This window comes from Alosa sapidissima, chromosome 15, assembly GCF_018492685.1.
Source record: "Alosa sapidissima isolate fAloSap1 chromosome 15, fAloSap1.pri, whole genome shotgun sequence".
NCBI lineage: Eukaryota > Metazoa > Chordata > Actinopteri > Clupeiformes > Clupeidae > Alosa > Alosa sapidissima.
The window spans coordinates 23,987,953-24,012,952 of NC_055971.1; the positions used below are offsets into that span (position 1 = coordinate 23,987,953).

The 25,000-nt window shown below is 43.9% G+C and overlaps 2 protein-coding genes across 4 annotated transcripts in view; both read right to left on the reverse strand.

The window, feature by feature from the left end:
* Positions 1–2,134, reverse strand: part of arrb1 (arrestin, beta 1) — a 35,849-nt gene extending 33,715 nt beyond the window's left edge. Inside the window, exon 1 of the mRNA XM_042063210.1 lies at positions 1,230–2,134. Within this exon, the coding sequence (XP_041919144.1) occupies positions 1,230–1,249 (20 nt within the window). The 5' untranslated portion in view covers positions 1,250–2,134. The remainder of the gene's footprint in view (positions 1–1,229) is intronic.
* Positions 2,135–5,974: 3,840 nt separating this feature from the next.
* The window catches only part of LOC121683865 (protein Atg16l2-like), a 37,263-nt gene continuing 18,237 nt past the window's right edge, over positions 5,975–25,000 (reverse strand). For all 3 annotated transcript variants that reach the window (XM_042063709.1, XM_042063708.1, XM_042063710.1), the window contains exons 13-18: positions 24,591–24,711; positions 24,298–24,403; positions 17,957–18,106; positions 16,924–16,971; positions 10,442–10,543; positions 5,975–7,098 (exon numbers count right to left, since the gene is read on the reverse strand). In XM_042063709.1, coding sequence (XP_041919643.1) covers positions 7,005–7,098; positions 10,442–10,543; positions 16,924–16,971; positions 17,957–18,106; positions 24,298–24,403; positions 24,591–24,711 — 621 coding nt within the window. In that variant the 3' untranslated portion in view covers positions 5,975–7,004. The remainder of the gene's footprint in view (positions 7,099–10,441; positions 10,544–16,923; positions 16,972–17,956; positions 18,107–24,297; positions 24,404–24,590; positions 24,712–25,000) is intronic.

Genomic DNA, 25,000 nt, shown 5'->3' on the forward strand with positions numbered 1-25,000 from the left:
AGGAAAGCCATTCAGGCCCAGTCAGGCATCCAAAGAGATCATATCACACTCAGAACAACATGACAGATGAGTGCTGCGATTATAATAACAGAAGGTGAGAGGAGGAGGGGATCAAATGGTATTGATCCTGGAGGGCACGTTGTTTGTGTGTGTGTGTGTGTGTGTGTGTGTGTGGTGGGGGGGGGGGGGGGGGGGTAAAGACAGAAACAGACGGGTAAGCAGGTAACTTAATTGGATAATTTAATTGGCTTGACATTCCTAATGAATGCTGAGGTATGACTGCCCTCAATGCTCGTCACCCTAAGGCAAAGAAGAGGTGGCTCAGCTGCGGTAGTATGTGTGTGTGTGTGTGTGTGTATGATGCAACTGATGGGTGTGTTTGTGTGTGTGTGTGTGTGTGTTTGGGACCAGGTGTAGTGCGAGCCAGAGGGGTTTTGCATCGTGTCAGTTCTGTTAAACGTCAGAGCGAGTTCAGCACTACACCCTCCCACCTCTCGACCCCAGCCGGGCAGAGGGGGCGTGCAGCGAACTGTCTGAGCTCCCTGAACACACACCCACACAGCCACCACACTTAAACACACACTGTGCAGGCAAACACACGCTACTCGCATTCCCTTCCAGGCACTTAGTCTCCCACAGGCCTTCACGCACACACACACACACACACACACATACATATAAATGTTAACCTTTCACACACAGAGATACACACTTACACAGACAGGCATCACATAGATTCATGTATCTGACTGTAATATGGTGCTGTAATGATATTACTCTCTGGCAGAAAGAGGAGAAGAGGAGGAGGAGGGAGAGAAAGAGTACAGATGGCTCTGTGACTCACACATCTCATTTGTAACCTTTGGGATAATACGATCATCAATATGATCACGGATGCGCACACACACACACACACACACACACACACACACACACACACACACACACAGAGGGAAAGAGAGGAAGACAACACATAAGCCAAACCCAACAACTCATCTTCTTTCCAAGTCGAGCAAGGGGACCAGAAAGTCTGTTTCTCAAGAGCGTAAACCCTCTTGCATCACCAAGGCAAAATCAGATATAGACAAAAAGACATGACAGCCGTTTCAACAAACAAATCCCCCCCCCCACCCACACACACACACACAACCCTCTTCAGCCTGACAGCCTCCCCCCCCCCGACCTTGTCTCCCACCACTAAACAGAGAGCTACTGAATTGCATGCTTACCGTGTGCCTTTATCTCCCATCGCGAAGATCTGTCTGTGCCGTGTGTGTGTGTGTGTGTGTGTGTGTGTGTGTGAGAGAGAGAGCCTGAGAGGCGTTTATCACTCACACAGCTAGAGGGGGAAGAGCAGAACGAGAGAGAGAGATAGAGATAGAGAGAGAGAGAACAGATGAGCAGTGCGAGGAGGGAGGGAAAGAGAGAAAAACAGACTAGGCAGAGCAAAGAAAGAAAGAAAACACCAGAGCAGAAAACGCCAGAGAGAGTAAAAGAGTAAGAGAGAGAGAGAGAGAGACAGAGAGAGCAGCACGCTGATGCGAACTGGCAGACAGGCTGTGCAGTGCTGAGTGTTGGGAGTGTGGCTGAGAGAAGCAGAGAAAACGAGTGGGAGAGAGAAAGGGAAAGAGAGAGAGAGGGAGAGAGAGAGGGGAGAGCAAGAGGATCTCTCTGTCACGGCGCTGGCTGACTCTTCCCGCCTCGTGAGGCGCCCAGCGCAGCGCTGCACGGCTCTCTCTCACTCGGTCCTGCTGCTGCTACCGCCGCCGGACGTGATCAGAAGAACATCTCCCACGACGATGCACTGACCAACCAACCACCTCTCACACCCGCAAAAAAAAGAAGGGAGTGATCGAGGGAAGGAGACAGAGATAAAGAAGAGGAGAGAGGGGGATAGAGAGGATCCACCACAGACAGGCAGGTGATCCTGAGTCTCAGTCTCCTGAACGGCCAGATGTGTTGTGGGCTAGAAAAGTCTCTTGGATGAGCCGTGGCGATTTTCTTCAGGACGGATGATCCAGGTCGGAGCAGGCAGCTGATGCCTAGGAATCCCAAAGGGAATGCTCCCTCTTCTCTTCTCCTATCCTCTCTGCTGTGAGAGCCTTTCCGTCTGAGTAACCACGCGCAGTGCCTGCCTCTCACTAACCCTCCAATTCCCTCTCTCGCTCACTGCCTCCCTCCCTTATTCCCCTCCCTCCTTCTTTCTTTCTCTCTCTCACTCCTTTATCTTTCACCCTGCTCTCTCTCTCCCTCCCTCTCTGTTCCCTCTCACTAAATCTTTGAGAGGATGTGGATCCCTTTGAGACTGCTAGATCTTCTCAGACATAGCAACATATTTGCCTACCCCATACAGCTAAATACCTCTAAAGACATCTGAAGAGGATTTCATATGCTCCCAGCAGCATCCCACTGCCCTGAAGACAGAGAGCAGAGAAGTGCCAATTTACATTGCTCATGTTTAGCAGTTCCAGCTGTATCTATATACAAAAATGCATCACTAAAAACAAGCCAAGTTAGAGCAGTAATACATTTGGCAAACACAGTTGTGTGTCTTCATCTGTTTCAAAAGAAAATGAAGGAAATGCCTCAGCAGCTTGTAGAGTGAAATTTCCCCAAACTGCCCTGATTTAGGGTTGAGACAGAAGGCTGTGGAGCTGAGGTGTTGACATCACTGTTAGCAACGTCTTGGGTGTGATTCACAGCGTAGACGGTAGGGAAGCGAGGATTGTAGATGACTGGGGGATTGCATGCTTCACTGATGTCTATGGCCCGAGGCCATTCTACTGTTGAGGAAACCTCATTGCTACTTATGAGCCGGAAAAACAGTCTCGGAGTTGTTTCTCTTAACAGACAGGGAGGATGGGCTTGTGCGTCGACGTGCACCAGATCAGGGTTAGAGCAGTTTAAGAGTCTGATGACCTTTTGGGTCTTTACGTGACCCACGAGGGATTAAACCCCACCGAGATTCTTCTGTAGAATAACGATGAGAAGAAGGAAGACTGAATGAACAAATCCAACATATTTTGTTTTATTTACTGGAAATTCAAATGAGTGAAAGGCATTACATCCTTTGATGACAAAAAAGTTGGCTTTTTAAGAAGAAAAAAACCTACGACAACACTAGTAATTACATATAAAAAATCATTTTGGGTAAATCATGGCAATATTACATTATCACAGAAAGTAATGCTGCCTCATAGGCAGGCATTTCAATTGCACAGTTTACACCTGTATGTAAAGCAAACAAACAAAGATAGGGTCACATCTACACATTATTAAGGAGATAATAATCTTTACTACACCAGTCATTACTAACACAACAGTAGGCCTACTCTGTATGTACATAAGTATAGCTTGGGTACAGGTAAGGTTATTTCAGCAGAGGAATCAAATCCGTTAAACAATGAAAGTCAGCTGATGAGCTGTAATTAGTTACAACGTAATAACAGGTTTTTTATACTGTATTGCCCTTAATATTTTTCCTTTTACATTAAAAAAGAGACAAAACACATTTTACGACACACAGCTAGCAACAAATTAATTAAGAATAACATGTAGACAATTTCAAGTAAACAGACCCCCTCACTTCAAATTTTTAAAAAATAACCAAGAGGCACTGTTCAATAACAAGCTTGTGGACACCAACAGTGTTGTCAGTAAACACATCACAATTGATTTTACATTTAACAGAAAGACTTGTTTTCTGAAAAGACACTTTTGAGGACATTTCTTACAAGATGTATTTTGAATGCTGTACATGTTTTTCAGTAATAATTCATATCTGACTGATGACATTTGCAAATAACGTTGTTATGGCAGTCTGAAACATCTGAGGGGTATTTCACAAAGGCAGAATTAAGACATCCAAGATAAGTGATAAAGCGAGGTTTGACATAGCGTTGTCTGGTCATCCTAGCTCAACTCGTTTCACAAATGCCAATCCAGGATGAATAGGAGCGACTATGTCAAACCAGGTGTAAGTAATCCAGGATGTGTGCGCGTTCTCGTTTCTGCCCCAAAGAACTCACGGTTGGAATAAAAAAGACGCAGAAAATAGTCATTCACACAAAGTGAACAGCCGCTTTTGATACAGACTAACAATGAAGTAAAGTTGTCCTTTTTGGAATGGGAAATCGTGGCTATTTCTGTAAAACAGCAGGAGTAGGCGTGGTAGACCAACTGAATGCAAATTTACGTATGCAACCACGTGTGAGTGCTTCATTGTCTCGACACGCAACGTCATTAAAAAAGCGCTTGCCACTGCAAAGATGCACATACTGTAGTATGATATAGTCTACCTTTATATTATAATTGAAAACACCTTCGAAAACTTGCCCCTCCACTTCCAATCAACTACAGTAGGCTATTCATCAAACGTCTATCAACAAAAGAAGCAAACAACGAGTAGGCTAGCCTACCTAGGCCTATGTTCATAATTATAAGGCTATCACAATTACAATAATAGCCATATGATAGTAGGCAGACAATCCGGTTTGTTTTGCGAGGAAATACATTTAGCAGATAGTATAAAAATGGAATTAAGCTCCTTAAAAATTAGCACGGAGATCTGATTTGAATGACACCTAGCTGAACCAATAAGACAACATAATTATCATTAGAATTAACTTAGCTTGGCTGTTAGCCTGGTCGGGACCAGGCTAGGTGCAGAAGTCAAGGCTAAATTCATTCAGGATAACCAAACAATCCCAGCTTAATCCCTTATCTAGGTTTTGTGCAATACCCCTCTGCTGATTTCTTCACCCAAACTTCACTTCAAAACGATACATCAGCATGGTCCAAATAGCCAAGGCCTGCACACTGGGTAAAGCATCTATATTTAATGTTTATTTGTACTTCATGACCTTTCCTTCCTCCCTGAATGCAAATCCCTGTATGTCTGCCTATGATCCAGTCTTCTGTCAGCTGCAGGATGCCCACAGATATAACGCCTCCATCCTTAAAACTTCCATACGTTCATGCATTACATAGATATATGTCTGGAGTGAAAAAAAAAGATTTCCTGAAAACAGGCAGCAGCAACTAATGGCAATAAATTGTTGTACATCGATATCTAACAAGATAAGAAATATAACAAGCCAAATGCTCTTCCTCCTAGTATCCTCTATTAGGAAGATTATGCCAAGACAAGACACTAAAGAACACCAGCTTGACCCGGGAAGGACACTCGTACACGGACAGACACATCAAACCATCTTTTCTGTTGACAATTTCACTTCTTTTTTGTGATTTGCGTACTGAACAAAACACTGCAAGTGACCTACATCTTCTACAATCCACGCGGGCACTTCGATATATAAAGAGAGAGAGAGAGAGAGAGAGAGAAAGAGAAAAGAAAGAAACACAAGGTCATACACAGAGACATACACACACACTAGTTCTGCTCTTAACTCCAGTTAACATGGAGATGAGCACACGCTTGCGAGGGGGTGGGTAAATTATGCACACAGAGGCCATGCAGACCTCGGCTTCTGCCCTGGGGCCATGTCACTGAGTGCGGTTCAAAGTCCTGTGGGCTGATTAAGAGGAAGCAGGGCCCTTTTTAAATGTAAATGCCACGGCAGCTGAGACGAGCCGACTCGGCGAGGGATCCGGCTACCCTTTTGACGTGGCGCTTACACGCCGGATTGGTGCCAAAACAGGGCCGGAGACAGCGGTTATCTAAGGGGGGGATCCGAAAAACAGACAAGATTTCTTCTAATGGCAGAGGGAAGAGACAGAGAAAGAGAGAAAGTCTATTAAGGGAGAGAGAGAGAGAGAGAGAAAGTCTATTAGGGAGATAAAGAGGCGGAGGCAGATAGCACTGAACAAGTGCACCATTTTACATCATCACTTCTTGTAGAACGGTCAACACAAATCTCCTTTGTCTCTTATGAAGAAAGACACAAAAAACCTTGGCAGTATTTCAGAAGCACATATAAAATAAAGTTTATAAAGATCCAGTCATGCAACGCCAGACACACAAACACATGTATTCTTTATTAAGACATAAAAATTGCTCCCAATTTCCAGTTCAATGTAATCCTTTTTTGTCATTTGTCATTTTTCCCTTCTTTGTTCTTCACAAAATGGCAACAATTAAAACCTCACAGGGGTGAATCCCCACCCCACCCCCCCATGAGCATAAAGTGGCGCGAGTGATGCAACTTCAAATGCACTGTGGGTTGATACCACATTGATTTGATGTACTAAAAATTATGTCAAACAACATGTCATTTTGTATACAGATCCATTGCTGCGGGAAGCAGTTTAGCCCTTGTTTTTCCCACTTTTGCATTATGGTATTTTTTTTGTATCCATGGTTTTCTTTTATGTAAAACTACTCCCCCCTGTTCCTCCCTCTGTTCACTATGACATCACACATTCCCAGGAAGTGAGGAAGTGTTCTACTTAGCAGTGACCCCAGAGGGAAACGAGAGAGAGAGAGAGAGAGAGAGAGAGAGAGAGAGAGAGAGAGAGAGAGAGAGAAAGTGAGAGAGAGAGAGAGAGAGGGAGGGAGGGAGGGGGGGGGGGGAGAGAGAGGGCGTCTGTCCAAGTGGTCAGTGCCTTTTATGCATACTGAAGTTCACAGAGTGACCTGCTCCTATTGGTATGAACACAGAACACTTCTGGCGAGAAAAAAACAAACACAGCAAAACGTATTGCTGCTCAGACTCTTAAAAAACAATGTCCATCTGTATTGTCATAGTGTTCGAAAGAATTTCAAAATGGACTGTTTTGTTTCCCCAAGCCAAGCTGTAGTCAACCAACCAAACCTCCACAATCAATGTGCTTTCTAAGCCCTTGGGGACCAAAGCTTGAGTCAGTGGGACAGCAGGGTTTTGCCACTCATTTGTCTCTGTATCCCCACGGGAACGACAGAGCTTGTTTCATTTCCCTCGTCCTTCCAAAGGTGCGTTGTCATGGTGATGTGAAAATGAACACAGTACCCCCGCCCCCCCCCCCCCCCCCCCCCCCCCCCCCCATCCACGCAGTCTCCGAGGCGCTCAGATGTCGCTCCACAGGACGGCGCGTCGGCTCTTGTCCACACTCACCACAAACTCCCCTGTTAGCGACCACGCCACCGCATTGATGGAGGAACTGGAGGGGGACAGAGGAAAACACACACACACACACACACACACACACACACACACACACACACAGACAAACACATCAAGTTAAACCTCACAAACACAGACACACACACCAACTTAGACCTCATAAAGACACACAAATAGACAAACACACCGAGTTAAATCTCACAAACACACATGGCACACTATCAACATGAGGGAGATGAACAGATCTGAGCACATAAGCTCAGGACCAGGTCCCACCCCATCATCAGCTCACTCTGGATTTGGAGAGAGTGCTGATCTAGCCCAACACAAACTCTCTCACTCGCACAAACTCTCTCTCTCACACACACACAAACTTTCTCTCTCGCTCTCTCACACACACACACACACACACACACACACACACACACACACACACACACACACACACACACACACACACACACACACACACACACACACACACACACACACACACACACACACAGAGAGCTTGGCATGAGGGACCAAACTGAGCCGGAGCCTGCTGAGCGGCCCTCCCTGCCTCCCTCCTCTCCTCTCCCGGCGGACGGACAGCACACTGCGCAGATGAGAGCTAATGGCCTGAGCAGAGGCCCAGCCGGCTCTCCCCAGGAGCACGGAGCTAGGACAGGGCGCAGAGGAGAGACAGAGGGGGAAAGGAGGGGAGAGAGGGAAGAGAAAGGAGGAGGGCAAGAGACAGAGGGGGAAAGGAGGGGAAGAGAGGGAAGAGAAAGGAGGGCAAGAGACAAAGAAAGAAAGGAGGAGGGCAAGAGACAGAGGGGGAAAGGAGGAGGGGAAGAGAAAGGAGGAGGGGAAGAGACAGAGTGAAAGGAGGAGGGCAAGAGAGGGAAGAGAAAAGAAGGAAAGAGGTCAGAGTGAGGGAGAGGGACAGAGAGAGAGAGAGAGAGAGAGAGAGAGAGAGAGAGAGAGAGAGAGAGAGAGAGAGAGAGGAAGGAAGAGAGGATAGAGAGAAGTAAGAAGAAAGAGAGAAAGAGCGAGATTGAGGATCTGGAACTGCTTGACTTCTACAGTCCAAACAGAGTAATCATACTGAAATTGGCCAAAACAAAGATATAAGGAGAGTAAGAGAGAAGGGGGGTCTGAGCTGCTTGAGCATTACTATCAGAACTGGGCCCTCACAGTTCATTTGGCAAATACCAAGATAGTAGTCTCCCAAAAGAAATCAAGATCATAGGGAACCAAACACTTATTTTTACACAGCACTGGGGAATTCTCCATGTTGTGATTAATCTTGGCCTGAAAAAGTGCCTCAGGAAACGCTGGCCTAGCAGTGAGTTCACTGAAAGACAAAGCACATACGTAGAGCTCTTTATAAGATCGAAAAGAATCTCCTTAAAATACAAATCCCCATTAGAATCTGGTACAAAATCTTTGAATGAGTAATCCCAGCAATTGTATTATACAAATGTGAGACTTGGGGGTTCACTCAGCAAGTCAGCCGACACAAGCACATACAACCCAAGCGGTCAGCGCTGAAGGCAGGATGAAACGGATGCTTGTCGTCCATTACATTGGCATTTATTAATTTTTTCCATCTTTTTTTTTACACGTCAAATATATCCATTGTTACATTGTCCGCGTAGAAACTCCGTGATAAGGTCACAACGGTGGGAGCCAGAAATAGAACCTACAAGCTCCTAAACCACTATGCTACCACCACCCACACTTCCATTGTCCATCACTTGCCACCTCAACAGTTATTTCAACTTTGTTGTGCATGTTTCAGGTCACTAGTCGCTTGCAGTCTGTATGGGGATTTACAATGCAATGTGTCACGATTTTATGTGTTGCAAAGTGATATATTACCTCATGAAACAATATGATAATAATAAACTGCACTGTTCCTCTCCATCTTAGCTTTCACTAAGGTACTTCCTTGGGTGCGCACACCCACACAAACACGCACACACACACATAAAACACAAACAAAAACAAGCACACACACACACATACACAGACTTCCTTGGGCTGTGTGTGTGTGTGTGTGTGTGTGTGTGTGTGAGAGTGTGTGTGTGTGAGTGCGCGAGTGTCTGTGTGTGTGTGAGTGTGTGTGTGTGTGTGTGTGTGAGTGCGCGAGTGTCTGTGTGTGTGTGTGTGTGTGTGTGTGTGTGAGTGCGCGAGTGTCTGTGTGTGTGTGTGTGTGTGTGTGTGTGTAAGAAAGAGTGAGACACACAGGGTTGTCGTCATCCTTCCTTGCTGTCCTGCATCTGTTTGTTTCCTAGTGTGCCCTGTGCCTACAGTATGTGCCTGCCTGTTCCCTCACCTCACCCAGGCAGTGCCACATGAGGTAAACGCCACGTGCTTTTAGCTTCGCAGAGAATAATCGCACCAGTTTGAGTGGCAATAAAGGCACCTCCGTCGACCTCACGTCTTGGGGATTCTCTCATTAGCTGTGCGATTAGTTCTAGTTCATAAAAAAACACTAATTAGCACATCCAGGTGGTTGACGCCACACAAAAGAGAAGATTTTGCAACTCTCTGGACAAAGGGCTGCATTTGTCTGGAAAGATGGACCCACACCAGACCAGCTGGGTGTCACGTGTTATCTAAGCCTGTATACATTTGAAAAATACATACCGTTAGGTATGCAGTAGTACATTTACATTTATTCATTTGGCGGACACATTTGTCCAACGTGACTTACAGCAATAGAATATCATCTAGGCTGTTAACATTTAAGTATTTTAACATTCAAATATTTTAAACTACAGTTTGCCACTGCTTCTGAAAGTACTACCGGTAGTACTAGAGGACAGGAGCGCCTACAAATTAAGTACTAGTCGTCGTCGGAGAAGTGGTAGAAGAGGCGATAGAGAAGAGAAGAGAGGGAAGTGGGAGGAGGGGGGAAGAGCCCCTAGTGGTAGTAGATAGTAGTAGTATCAGTAGTTAGTACTACAGTACATCAGTAATAAGCAGATGGGAGAGGTGAAGGGTGGCACTTGCCCCTGTTGGCTGGTTTATGGTTCTGTGTTGAATTGATTCGTTGCCTCTACACCGTACCTGAAAATTCACTGTAACCGGCTATCAACACACAGAGCGAGTTGATCAATCACAGTCTTTTTAGTCTGCGTCAGAAATGACGGAAATGCTACAATTTTGAGGAGGTGCAGTGATGGATGCGTCGCGCCCTGATTCAACACAAAACCAGAAACTGGGTGTAACTGGGAATCCCGTGGAGATCTAGCTCTTGCCTTGCTTCACAGCAAGTACTATATCAGAAGTTTCAGCAACGGCAGTGGAGAGGATGACAGTCGCTGATTCAGTGATGCCACACATCTCCCAGCTTTCAGATGACTGCAGGGCAGTGTGGGCAATCTCACCTGTGCATGTCTGGCAGGCGCTTCTCCAGGTTTCCGGTGTGAACGTTCCAGATGTAGACGGCTCCGTCGGCAGAGCCTGCAGCCAGATAGCTGCCGTCAGGGCTACAGAAAGGAGGGGAGAAAGAAAGAGAGATGTAACAAAAAGAGGGATAAAGAGAGAGAGAGACAGCGAGAGAGAGAGAGAGAGAGAGAGAGAGAGAGAGAGAGAGAGAGAGAGAGAGAGAGAGAGAGAGAGAGAGAGAGAGAGAGAGACAGAGAGAGAAACTCTATTATAAGAGTGCTTCACAGATTTGGCAGCACCAAACACCCTGTAAAAGCAAAGGGGAACTTGATGCCCTTGTAAACACTTGCTGATGAAATCCCAATTAGGCCTATGATTCAGAGTGGAGTGCCATTACTATTAGGAGGGCATCACACTGACCAACAGTGGTAGCAGGCAATTATTATATTATATAGATACTATGAAGATAGATACTGTATATTGTATAGATACTGTATATTATATTGTTTGTTCACACTCATTTGATTTTGTTGTACAGAAATGAGTACACGTTCACATCAGGCCTAAGTTCTAAATGCAGAGCTTTCAGACTTATAGTTCAGGGTATCTATGTGAATATGGAACTGCTCCCTGAACTGCTGTCAGGAGCTCATCCCTCCATCCCTGCTGATTTCAGTGAAATCATACACACACAGTACGCATCCACACTACACTACACTGCTGACGAGAGCGCTCTGATCTTCATCGGAGTTGTAGACCGAGGCTCCTCAGTGCTGAAACCCAGGAGCTGGGGACCGATGAGCTCAGTGATTTGGACACGAGTCGGGTGTCCTGTGGAGCAGATTGAGCGCTGGGGTGTCCGTCTGGAGGGGGTCAGGGGAGCAGATTGGGTAGGTGATCGGTGAAAAGGTTAGGTGGCTTGCCATCTTCTCTTGTCTTCCTTCTTTCGACTTCTCTATCCTTCCCTCTCTTTTCATTACTTCCCATCCTTCCTCTCAGCTCTCTGTAGCTACAGGCCAATGTTGGTTTAAAAAAAAAAAAAAAAAAATGTGAGGGAAAGAAATGGCATTCTGGCTGCCCGCTGTTGCCATGGCAACAACTGAGTGTATGCCGTGGTGGGGGATCTAGAAAGTGTGTGACGCACTAGAAAAAAAATAATCCACCATGTTCCTTTTTGCCTATGATCTTGCTCTCTATCTCTCTCTCTCTCTTAACTGAGGTCTCAGATTCCACCAACGTATTTCTTTAGATCTCCTAAGCATTTTTCAAACATTTTCAGTAATACCCCCCCCATTTATTTTTTTCTCTCCATCACTTTCACAGACATATCTGCATGTCATAAAACAAAATGCATGTTATGTATGTCATAAAGAAATGTGTCATATAAAGAAATGCATGTCATAAGAAAATGCAAGTCATATGTATATCATATAAGAAAATGCATGTCATATGTATGTCTCAAAGAAATGTATGTCATATAAAGAAATGCCACAGAGGACTAGGGAGAGCAAATCAACACTAATGACACGAGTCCTCTTTCTGTGTTTCTCTGTGGCCTGTAAGACATGCAGACAGGAACCAGACAACCCAACACAAAGCTATTTTTGAAGTAATGATTGATAAACAAACCAACCAACCAACCAACCAACAAACAAACAAACATATTGGACAAGCAGTTTCACCGATGCCATGGTACCCTCCAGTGAACAGTCTGAATAAAACACCACACCACAGAGGGCTTCCTGTGTCTAGATTCAGACTGAAGTGAAAGCAATGAGCAGCAGAAGCAGATCAAAGTAATTTGTCTGGTCTCTCTCTCACATCAACTACTAGTAACAACGAGAGAGAGAATTATGCTACCGTTGACATAAGAGAGACTGTTTCATGTAAACACCAACAAAAGCTTTGTGCCAACCCAGGCTGGGACACACAGAACAGAAGAGTTATTGCACACATAGCACTCCAACTGTGCAAAGCCATTCTACTCTCAACACTGCCATCACTGTTACCGGATTCAAATGATTCTCTTTCTTTCTTTCTTTCTTTCTTTCTTTCTGTCTTTCTGTCTTTCTTTCTTCTATCAGCTCTCTTACAGAAAATATGTGGCACTGTCCGAATCATGCATTTCATGCCCAATCAAGCACTGTGCTCTGCCTCAGTGTAACAAAGCTGGACACCGTGTGCTACAAGCTACTGTATGTTCAACACTGAAGAGTCACTGTATGTTTCAGGGACATGCGATGGATGCTGATTATGCCTGAGAATAGCGCATCACCACTGCCATCACGCACTCAACGGAATGGGTCATTCCGGGTAGGAATACTGGGGTAGGCTTTTTAAGACAACACATAACAGGGAATGGTATGGAGAGGAAAAAAGAAAAAGAAAATGACAACAACAACAAAAAAACACAAAGGGAAAAAACAAAACAAAGAACAACAGAACAAACAAACAAAAAAAACAAGGTTAGATATCCAGGGCAGAAATGCCAGTGGAGTGTACTTGTCAGTGTGGAACACATCAGACACAAGCTCCAGAAAAACAGAAACGTACCCCAGCTAAACTCCACCCTTACTGTAGGGACACAGGACCTCATGTCTCCCAATGCCACCCTCACTGTGTCCCATTCAAGCCCCCCCTGGAGCTCCAGTCCAGCTCCTGCCTGCTTTTACGTTTCATTAAAAACTCAGCAATGTGCTTATCTAACCCCAACCAGAGAGAGAGAGAGAGAGAGAGAGAGAGAGAGAGAGAGAGAGAGAGAGAGAGAGAGAGAGAGAGAGACAGAGAGAGAGAGAGAGAGAAAGAAAGGGAGAGAAAGAAAGAGAGAGAAAGAAAGAAAGAGAGATAGAGAGGATGATAGCCTGTAGGTAATGAGATGAGTTCCCATTCTGACATCCTGAGAGGGATGATTAGGAGAAGCATTTCACAGAGGCAGACTGGAATGGTTTGCCATTCTCCCTTACCATCAAATCCTTCACAATCATTCTGTTAAATAATCAATCATCGCACCCACTTCATAATGATTTTACTTCAGCACATACTGTCTGAATTTAAATACTCAAATGTTACATACCAACAGTTAACCAATTCTTATACTGTACTACATTTTAAACATAACCACATACAGTGCTAATAAAAAGTATGCACCGCCTTGGATATTTCCCCTTTTATTGCTTTAATAAATGGAATCAATTTAATTTGGCCTTTTTTACTACCCTGGAAATCCAGGGTTCTTTTGCGGGAGAACAATTTGAATTTGCTCAGTGAGTCACTCTGGCAATGAGTAATAATGCTCACTACTTATGTCCCTTCTATCGTGGGGTACCAAATCACATCGGTGTATCTGATATAGGCGGGCCAGAGGCGAGTTAAACAGATGACGACAGCGCTGCAACGTGAAGCCCAGAATCAGTCAGTAAACATTGGTCGAAGTATTTTCCAATTGCGTCAAGGTCCGGAATAAGTCAGTAAACATGGGTCTTAGTGTTATCCAATTATGTGCAGTGAGATTTTCAAATGCATGCTTGGTGCCACCCCTCCAGTTGGGCCATTACATTAGTCATGGCCAGACCCTAAATCTTTCTAGATTTCCAGGGTCTGGATTTCCAGGCTACGTTTTTACAATAATTGAGAAAAATTCCCTATTTAATGTCAAAGTGAAACCAAATGTCTACAAAGTAGCGGTCCAGCCAATTGGTGCTAATGGTCTCACAATTAGTGAAATGGGGATTGCCTGAGTGCAGTGAATGTGTATAGTATAGTAATAAAGACACCTGTGTCTAGAAGGTCCACTCACTGGTCAATCAATATTCCTGGCTATAATTCTGCCATGAAGACAAAAGAACACTACAAACAACTCAAAGAAAAGGTTATTGACAAGCATAAGTAAGGGGATGGATCCCAGGATTCAGTGAAATCCATCATTAAGGAATGTAAGAAATATGGCAAATGTGCAAATCTGCCTAGAGCAGGCTGTCACCACTAACTGAGTGACCATTCAAAAAGAATAAATGGTGGGGGAGGCCACCAAGGCAACTATGACAACTCTAAAGAGGTCAGCAGCTGACATGGGAGAAACTATGCATACAACTACTTTTGCCCGAGTTCTTTACCAGTCAAAGCTTTATCGGTGAGTGGCAAAGCTCTTATTAAGTCTTGACTAAAGTTCGCCAAAAAGCATGTGGGAGACGAGGTCAAATAGAAGAAGGTTTGTTGGTCTTATGAGACCAAAATTGAGCTTTTTGGCTATCAGCCTAGAAGCTATTTTTGGCAGACACCAAACACTGCACATCACCAAAAATGATGCCATCCCTAATTTGAAGCATGGTGGTGGTAGCATCATAACCAGATGGATTGCTTTGCATTTGCTTGGCATATTCATCTGGGAACTTTCCGTTGGAGAATTTTTGGGAAGTGGAGTCACACAGGACTGGCACAGTTGGAGTGGAGTCAGGAGTTTATTTCACTGCCTGTTGTACTGCCGCACTAAGGCAAAAGGTTGTAACTTCGATTTTGGCGAAAATTAGTTTTTGTCATTATTAGGACAATAAACATACGTTTTATCATGTAGACAAACATCAAGTTTCAATTCGGTTGTTTTCTGGGAGAAATAAGATTATGTTTTTGCCGTAACTTCAAAAAGCCAAGGGGAAACTGTGGCAGAAGGCCGTAACATCAGATACGGCTTTATGCCTTCCTTTCACGCTGCTACTAAACACTGGATTGAAGTTACGGTGCAAAGTTACAGCAAGCTGCCTTCTGACCGACCATCAACGTGAAGTTGTATTGCCGGCTGGAGTTATGTCTAGGCTACAGTATGCATTATTCAATTAAATCACCTCAGACACACACTAACTTCAATAAAGTGTATACAGTAGCCTACATGTTTTGCAGTGCTTGCTTTTTGTTAGATTGATGGCTTTGAAACGTAGCCTAGCCTAAATGCCAAGATCAAGGAATGACATATGCTGGTGCATTAAAGATAGACACACACACCAGCAGCAGGAATGTAGTAATTTAGAGCCTACCTTTTGTTGAACCCTGGTTAAAATCCATACCAAACAATTGACGAGAAAGCAAATCCATTAAATCTGCCACAAGTTTTTAAAACTTGCTGCCAGCTAGTCAAAACTCCCAAGTTGTTACAGGCGGTCAATTCTATCAATGCAATCTTAAAGTTTAGTGTGGCTGCGGGTTAGTGGGGAAATTAAAGCTAGTCGCAAAGCAGGCAGCTTTAAATTGCAGTAATATAAAATGACCAAATAAAGGCAACCAATCACATCCTAATCTACCTAATTTGTGTGGGAGAACTTTGTTTTATCATCTGCATTTGCAAGTTTCCATTCTATCCAGGAAAATGTATAGGCCTAGACTACAGTGTTTAATCATAATTTTGAAAAGACCTACACACATCATCAAAATGTATTCCTGATTTCATGGTAATAATGCAAATACTGCAAGTAAAATCCCAAGAAATTTTAATTCCTATGTTTTCACTGAAACTTTTCAGCAGACATTAAGATGGTACAATGGGATGATTCTAAAACCGATTGTCATTTTGTATACAACACTAAGGCAGAATACAGTAACTTCAAAAAAGGGTCAAAGGTCAAATTTGAGTTCAATTTTTTTTGTAGATTGATTAATACAGGTATACACTACAAAATGTGAAAATTACAATATTATACCTATTACTCAATTGTCAGGACATTAAGATTAATTTAAAGTTAACTTAAGTTAGGTCCTTTGTCTTAGTAGGGCAGTGTAGGTCTATGACTATGCATGTGACAAATAAAGAAACTTGAAACTTGGAAGGGGCGAAAATACTGGTTAATACCTATCCACACAGGCTCCATGCTTTAATTGCGGCCAAAGGTGCATCTACTCAATGCTGAATTGAAGAGGGTGAATATTTATGCAATCACTTATTTTGCATTATATATTTTTAATTAATTAACATTACTTTGTAGAAATCTGGTTTCACTTTGACATCAAAGAGGAGCTGTTAGTACGTTTAAATTGATGAATTCATCAAGATTCCATTTATAAAAGCAGTAAAATGGGAAATATCCAAGGGGGTGAATACTTTTTATAGGTACTGTGTATGTGTGGTTTGTGATGGAGTACTAAATATAGCTTTTTGACCCTTGTAGGAAGACATGACCATAACTGCAAAGCACTAAGAATAAAAAGATAAATGACCCTGAGTACTCCCTCATGAGACTAACCCAACCATATCATGACCGTGTCATGGCAAATGACATTTCCTGTCATAAGTTACCATGCCAACCACTGGCCAGTGTGTAGCAATGTTTTGTCTTTATTACCCATAACAGTCCTATCACTACATAAGATAATGACCACTATCGACTGTCAGGATGAATAACGACAGGATATGGCCGAATTTGCTCGTACTGTAAATGTGAAATGTCAAGTAATTCAATTCATTGTGATGGGACCGCTCACTCATTCACTCACTCACCTGAAGATAGCCTTTGTGCTGTCACATCCACATTTGAAGCCTTCCGCCCTAAAAAAAGAAATGAGTTTTACTGCCAATGAGAACCTCAATTACTAACCCATTCTAACAGTACGAAGTATCACAGAAATAAAAGAGCCACCTATTGTGTTTGAAAATCACAAATTTCACAAAGACTCTCATTTCACAAAGGCGAGATTAAGCATGAAGAGCACATCAACACCCGTAGAGTTACAATATGGGACGCCCCCCTAATCTCCGCTACACAGCGTGTTGACCGTGAAAATATAAACAGCAGCATTACAGAGTATGACAGAACGCAATATAAATGTTTGCATAGCTAATGGGGCATGTCGATAGCATATCAGTGTCTATTTTCCAGTTGTTAAGATGCCTAGAAGGAATGGCATTTTGGTTTGTTTGTGTTACTCAGTATTCAGTTTGGTTTTGCCATGTGTGAGGGTAAAGGACTATAATTTGCCCATCAGCTTAGAGGCAATGACCTTTAACCTTTCTAAGTGGGCACCAAGGTGAGGTAGCCTCAGGGTTTTGAGGTGATAATGTAGTTGCATGTGTATTTGTGAGAATGTTCTTGCATCTGTGTGTGAACATGTCCGTGTATGTGTGTATGGTAATGTATGTGTGTACAGTATGCACGTGTGTGTGTGTCTGTGAGTGTATACACACACACACATACATACATATATACACACACACACATACATTACATTACATTACATTACATTACATTTAGCAGACACTTCTTGACCGAAGTGACTTACATATGTCAGCTATATTACAAGGGATCACATTGTCCCCAGAGCAACTTGGGGTTAAGTGCCTTGCTCAAGGGCACAACGGTGGAAGCCGGGAATTGAACCGACAACTTTCAGGCTACTGCACGCTAGCCCAGCTCCTTAACCACTACACTACCACCGCCCACACATATATATATGTGTGTGTGTGTGTGTGTGTGTGTGTGTGTGTGTGTGTGTGTGTGTGTGTGTGTGTGTGTGTGTGTGTGTGTGTGGGGTACCTGAAGGAGATGCGTGCGTTACTCATCCGGAGGTCCACCACCTGCAGAATCTCGTCCCTGGAGCAGCTGAGGAGCTGGCGGTGGTCTGGGCACAGATCCAGAGAAGTCACCCTCCCCTGCAGGGGCAACTCCTGAGTACAGCTCCCAGCCCTGCCACACGCACACAGCCACACGGAGACGTGAGACAAGAGGTCTGTGTGTGTGTGTGTGTGTGTGTGTGTGTGTGTGTAAACCTTCCTCCCGGCACCTTAAGAGATGCGCTAGTGAGAGAACTAGCACCCTGGGGGTTTTTGCCTGATTGGCAGCATCACGCTCGAGTCCGGGTGAGTGCAGAGCTGAGCTGTGTGGTTCAACACAAAGCAGGATACATGTGCGCGCGCGTGTGTGTGTGTGTGTGTGTGTGTGTGTGTGTGTGTGTGTGTGTGTGTGTGTGTTTGTTTGTGAGAGAGAGAAGGGTATGTGTGTCTGTCAATGAGAGAGAAAGAATCAGTGAATATGTGTCAGTTTTCGGTTTCGATGAATGTATGTGTATGTGTATGTGTGTGTGTGTGTGTGTGTGTGTGTGTGTGTGTGTGTGTGTGAGAGCGAGTGAGTGAGCGAGCTGCTTGATTAGACAAGGCCCTGATTTATACTCTGGATTTATAGACTGGTTCACCAAATTAAAGTGTTTCATTCTGAACTACACTGTTGACACAAACCTGACAGGCTGACAGGCTGACAGGCTGACAGGCAGAAACAAGGAAAGAAAAAAAAAAAGAAAGCATTTCCCTGGATAGATCTAAAGGCATCTAATAGCACCGGGCTGGTGTGTTTATGTGTATCAGTGAGTGTGTGTGGTGTAGGTGTGGGTGTGTGTGTGTGTCCCTCTCTCTGATGTGTGGGTGTGTGGCATTAATCGTATTGATTTCGCGGCACGCTCTCTCTCAGCGAGTCCAGTGATCAGCTGGGAGTAGAGGGAGGCTCAGGCACACCACATCAGATCAGTGTCACTTTAACATACACCATCGACCCTTGGGTTCGCCCATATCTGATCCGTATTCAAAGGACACACACACACACACACACACACACACACTTCCATACTCACACTCTCATGAACACACATAATAAATCACTCATACACACATAAAATCACACCCCAACACACACACACACACACAATCTGTATCTCTCTCTCTCTCACTATCTCTCTCTCTCTCTCTCTCAAGATCCAACAGCTCCACAAATGAGCACAAAGAAAAGAGGAACTGTAATGTCAAAACAGAGAAAATCCCCATCACCCAGGGACCAGGGCAGAGACAATTATGTGGGCCGCCTGTTGCTAGGCGACAGGGTGAGCGGGAGCAAACGAGAGGAACGTAGAGCGCGGGGAGGATGAGGAGGAGGAGGAGGAGGCGCACAGGGCCGCCATCCAGGGTGGCGGAGTGTTGTCGGCTGAATGAAGGGTGTCAAGGATGGCTAAATAACACCCCCCCCACCCCCCCCCCCCCAACACACACACACGTTCCCGTATCCCTGAACATGAGAGGATTGTGTGTGTGTGTGTGTGTGTGTTCCTTCGTAATGTGAGTGTCACAACCACACACACACACAAAGGCACACACACACACAGAGGCACAAGTACACTCAATCACAGACAAGATGGATCACATGTTCAGTGTTGCACACAAACAAACACACACGAGAGGATTCCTTTGTAATGTGACCGTCACAACCACACACACACACACACACACACACACACAGACAGACAAACAGACAGGCAGAGGCACACGTATACTCAATCAATCACAGACAAGATGCTTCACATGTTCAGTGATGCACACAAACAAACAAACACACACGAGAGGATTGTGTGTGTGTGTTCCTTTGTAATGTGACCGTCACAACCACACACACACACACACACACACAGACAGACAAATAGACAGGCAGAGGCATACATATACTCAATCAATCACAGACAAGATGCTTCACATGTTCAGTGATGCACACAAACAAACAAACAAACAAACAAACACACACATGCATATGTGAACAGCTATATTTTATATTTATCTGTCCAAACGTGATTGATCACACAAAAGTATATCATACCCAAAGATGACTCTCACTCTCAGACACACACACACACACACATACAGTTACACTACACACAAGCATACTTGACACAGAGTGTGGCTAGAGGTTGGGAGTCTGTTCATGGACATGCAGGGATGCTTCAAAGACACCCTACTGTCTCAGCTCCTAAAAAATACAAACACATGCATTCCCACAGACAGTGAGTCACACATACAGAGACAGAGACAGATACACACACACACACACACACACAAACAGTCTTTTTCACAGATGTGCACATAGCATGCATGGGCACACAGAGATTGTGCACACTCAGTGCACTCTAATAATAACACACAGACAATAAACAGATGTACAAAGGCACAAACACACACACACACACACACACACACACACACACACACACACACACAAACCTATGCACGCACACAAATGTTGCACATACATACACACATTAACACCCTATCATCTACATCCCCCACACAATTGCATCCACACTGTCCAACTCACATGCACCCCAAACACACACACTGAGGTGGGTCAATAATATATTCTTGGTTAGGCCCAGTAGTCGACTCTCTTCCCACAGTAAAGCTACAGCACGAAGTGTAGCTGATTGGAGATGTCTGGGAAGAGAAGGGAAAACACAGCTGCCCCGTTGTCTTCAACATTCGAGCCACATCTGCCCCATTGGATACGCAGCAGCAGCAGCAGAAACAACAGCAGCAGCAACAGCAGCAGAAGCAGCACGCCTGTTATAGCTACATCACTTCAGGGCTATCAATCAAAACCATCACTGCCCCAGGGTTAATGAGACATAAGATATCCGAGCTATTACCAGTCTCTCTATCACTCTCAACAAATAAACACACACACACACAAACGTGTATGTGTTTGCAGTCTGACATCACACTGCATGCACACACATGAAAAACACACTCACTGACAACTGAAATCAAGCTCAACACAAACTGTGTCTGTGCATTTGCGTTATTGACAGCGACTGTCATGAACTTTCAACAGAAAATGACTGTTGTGATGTATAAATAGTCATCGTCACCCTCCATATCAGATGTACACACACAGACACACACAGACACACAGACACACACACACACACACACACACACACACAGCTGCGGCTATGTAGTGCTTTTAGGTCAGCGCACCAGGCTGTGGTCATGGCCGGGTGAGGAAAGAGTGAGTGTGTGTGTGGCCCCCTAGGCCTCTCTGGCCCAGCTGTGCTTAATTATACTGATTTTACACAGCCGAGGCTGATGGGAAGGAAAGCACGCCATTCTTCTTCTTCATCTGTCCTCTACTCATCATCCAACACAGACACATCAGCACACACAAATAAACAGAGGCACTCTCACACACACACACACACACACAGACAGTCTCTCTCTCTCTCTCTCTCTCTCTCAGAATTTGGCACATTTCTGAGTATCTTTGCAGATTACTGAAAGATAGCTTAATTTCTTCCTTAAGATTTTTGTATGTATAACTGCCTGCCTTTGATATACAATGGAGTAAAGCAGAGAAAGTCTGAAAAGAGATCATTTGCAATTTATGTTACAAAGAGATAGCCTGGACAGTTCTGTTGGAACCCCTAAAAAAGATGATACATATTGAATTATAGTGATGTTTAAAATGGCAAAAACTAAATGTTTAAAATTGTACTACTGTAAATGTATTACTATTTCATCACTTTCATAATATTGATATTAAAGATGTATTTGATCATATATTCAGTCATTCAGCCTATCTAAATGGAGAAAGGTAGTCACTCTGAAGTTTGGCATCATTGTGTGCACCTAAAAGAACGTGGAAATCAAAGAAATCAAAGAAATCAAAGAAAACAGTTTAAGCTGAAGGTGCATGGGACTGCAGCCAACCTCCCTGGATGTGGCTGCAAGAAGAATTGACTCCAGGCTGAACAGAAGGATAGTGCAAATTGGAAAACAAAGAGCCAAAGAAAACCGCCAAGGTGAACTGGTATCAACATCAGTGTCTGATCACAACATCGGTCACTTTTAGCACTAAAGTGGGTTCCTCGGAAGACTCCACTGTTAAACCTAAATAACCAGACTGGAATCGGCTAAAATGCACATTGTCAAGTCACAATCCTTCTGGACTGATGAAAGTTGCCTCTAAAGGTTGTGCAAAAACACTATTAGAATATTCTGCTGAATGAATGAAGAGTCAAAATCAAAGTCTAATTTGTATTAAACATGTAAGAAACAGTTATGAATGAATGCTGATTACCTTTGACAGTTTCAAATTATTGTCAAGGAAAATTGGGGTATTTTCAGAATACTCATAGTTTAGCTGAGCAATCACGGAACAACTCATATCCTTGGCACAAGGTAGGTCAGTGTGTGAATTGTGAACTGGCTAGAGACTTTAGGCAACAAGGCAGTTAAGTATTATGGATGGAGAACATTACATATTTATGAGTTTGCAACAGGTCACAAACACAGCTACCTTTGATGTTTAAATAAGCATGACTATATTGCACATCACACCATCTCCCAATTCACACTCTCTGTCCCTCAGTCCCTTTCACACTCACACACACACACACACACACACACACACACACACACACACACACACACACACACACACACACACACACACACGCACACACAAATGATGTGCCCATGGTGAATGGGCATCTTTAAAAGATGCATGGCAGTGATTTTTCTCTGTCTTTGAGAGGCCCTTATGGTGGCGGCAATGGAGGAAAAGAAGAAATAAATAATAAATAAATAATTAAATAAATAAATAAATAAATAGCCCTCGCCTTCACCGTGATGATAGATAGATAGATACTTTATTGATCCCCAGGGGAAATTCAAGATGTGTGATTTGATGAGAGATGTGATTCATCTCTGTTCAAGAGAGCCACACAAGACGTGGCTACACTATTCACACGCTCGCAAGAGTGAGGGCGACCGTGTGACGGAACGTGACATGACAGGATATGATGCGAGAGCACTGGACACCTGCCAAAGGATGGCGGTAAAAGTGATAATCCTGTTTGTGGCGCCAAATACGTAATTGTGCAAATTCCACTGTACTGAACCCATTTAGTTATATATATATACAAAATGGGAAAATAAATCTCTTTCCGGGTCCAATGGCTTTCAGAGACGCTCGTTTTCTCCATAGACAGCAAAAATAAACATTTTTTTCTGCTATTCAGAGTAGCCTTTAAGAAAATTGTCATCCTACTACTCACTTGTTGCCTCAATCTAATAAAATCAATTTTTTTGCGGGAGCCTGGACATTACCTTTGATTGTATCATCTGGATGTACAGCTACAGTAATTACTCTGTTAAAGTTAAGCGATTTTGTTTTACTCTCAATAATACGGAGGTGATGGTGACAAAGTTTACAAGTTGTGAAAAACGGCTGGCTGTGCTAGTAAGCGTTTTTTGACGAAAAAGCTGTTGGGCCTGTGACGTCGGACTTAACAACCGAATAAGGATTGTCCCCGAGACCATGTTCTGTCATAAAATATACCACCTGCTGCCTGGGTAGGCACAGAATGTGTTTGGGACAAAACGTTATGAACAGTGAAGGTAGATGCAGATATTGCTTTCCACAATGTTTCCTTCCACAGTCATCATATCCAAACAAATTCATAAATTCCAGACGGGTCAATTTCCTCCAGACAGAAACCAACAATTACATTTTTTCATTTAGCTGATGTCTTTACCAAGAGAATGACAGCACAGAGAAGCAATATACAGCACAGATGATAATGCTGTGTTTGGGGATATACATTTTTCATTATTTGATCACTGATTATAATTCAGTCTGTGTGATGATGGCATGTTCTCTAGATGCCGAGTCCCTGACCTTGTATAACAATGTCCTAAGGCCACACACACACCAACACACACGCTCACTCTCTGACAGGCTCTGTCATAATATCTAGAGACGTCGACATGCTCTGATTGTCACATCCTTAAGGCAGTTACACTCAGGATTCATCTCAGCTTTAAATGTTAATCAACCGACCTTGCTCAACTGGCAAGGCCCCTAATGATACTCAGAGTGAATACAGATTTATAAAAGGTATACATGGTCTGCAAGTTGCATTTGAAGAAACGGTGTGTCAAGTGAATAAATATAAATCTATGTTACAGAATTTAGGTAAATAGTATGGCACATCAGTATGTTTCAAATGTCTATTCTTATTGGAGCGACAGTTGACACCATTGGTCTTGTTAGAGTGTCTGAGTTACCTGCTGTCCCAGAAGCGGACCTTGTTGTCATAGTGCCCACTGATGATGAAGTACTCCGAGCAGACCACATCACTGCAGTAGGACAGTACCTCAATGGTCTGGATGCCTGTCAGAGAGGAATGGGGAGCAGTGGAGAGAACGGAATTGGACATGGACAATGTGAAATGGAAATCCTTAGAGAATTTGCACGAGGAACAAAATGTATGGCTAAATGACTTCTCTATACATAAATATACACACATATACATACATACATACATACATCTACGTGTGCGTGTGTGCGTTACACTCACATGCTGCTCGCTGCAGGTCCCACACCTTCACGGTGCGGTCAGCACTGCCCGTCACCACTTGCCGTTGGCTGCACCTGAACTTTGCTGCGGTCACCTTACGTGAGTGGCCTGTCAGAGTGAACTGAAACACACACACACACACACACACACACACACGGACACACGGACACACACACACACACACGGACACACAACTTCTTGTTAAGCTTTGACCTTTAAACAGGGGGGTGGAAGGGCTTACGGTGCTCCCAGCTGATAAGCACTACACTGAGCAAGCACACTTATGGCTATACTGTATGCCTTTATGTCTAGGGTCACACTACCAGCACTACACTGAGCAAGAGCACTTATGGCTATACTGTATGCCTTTATGTCTAGGGTCACACTACCAGCACTACACTGAGCAAGCA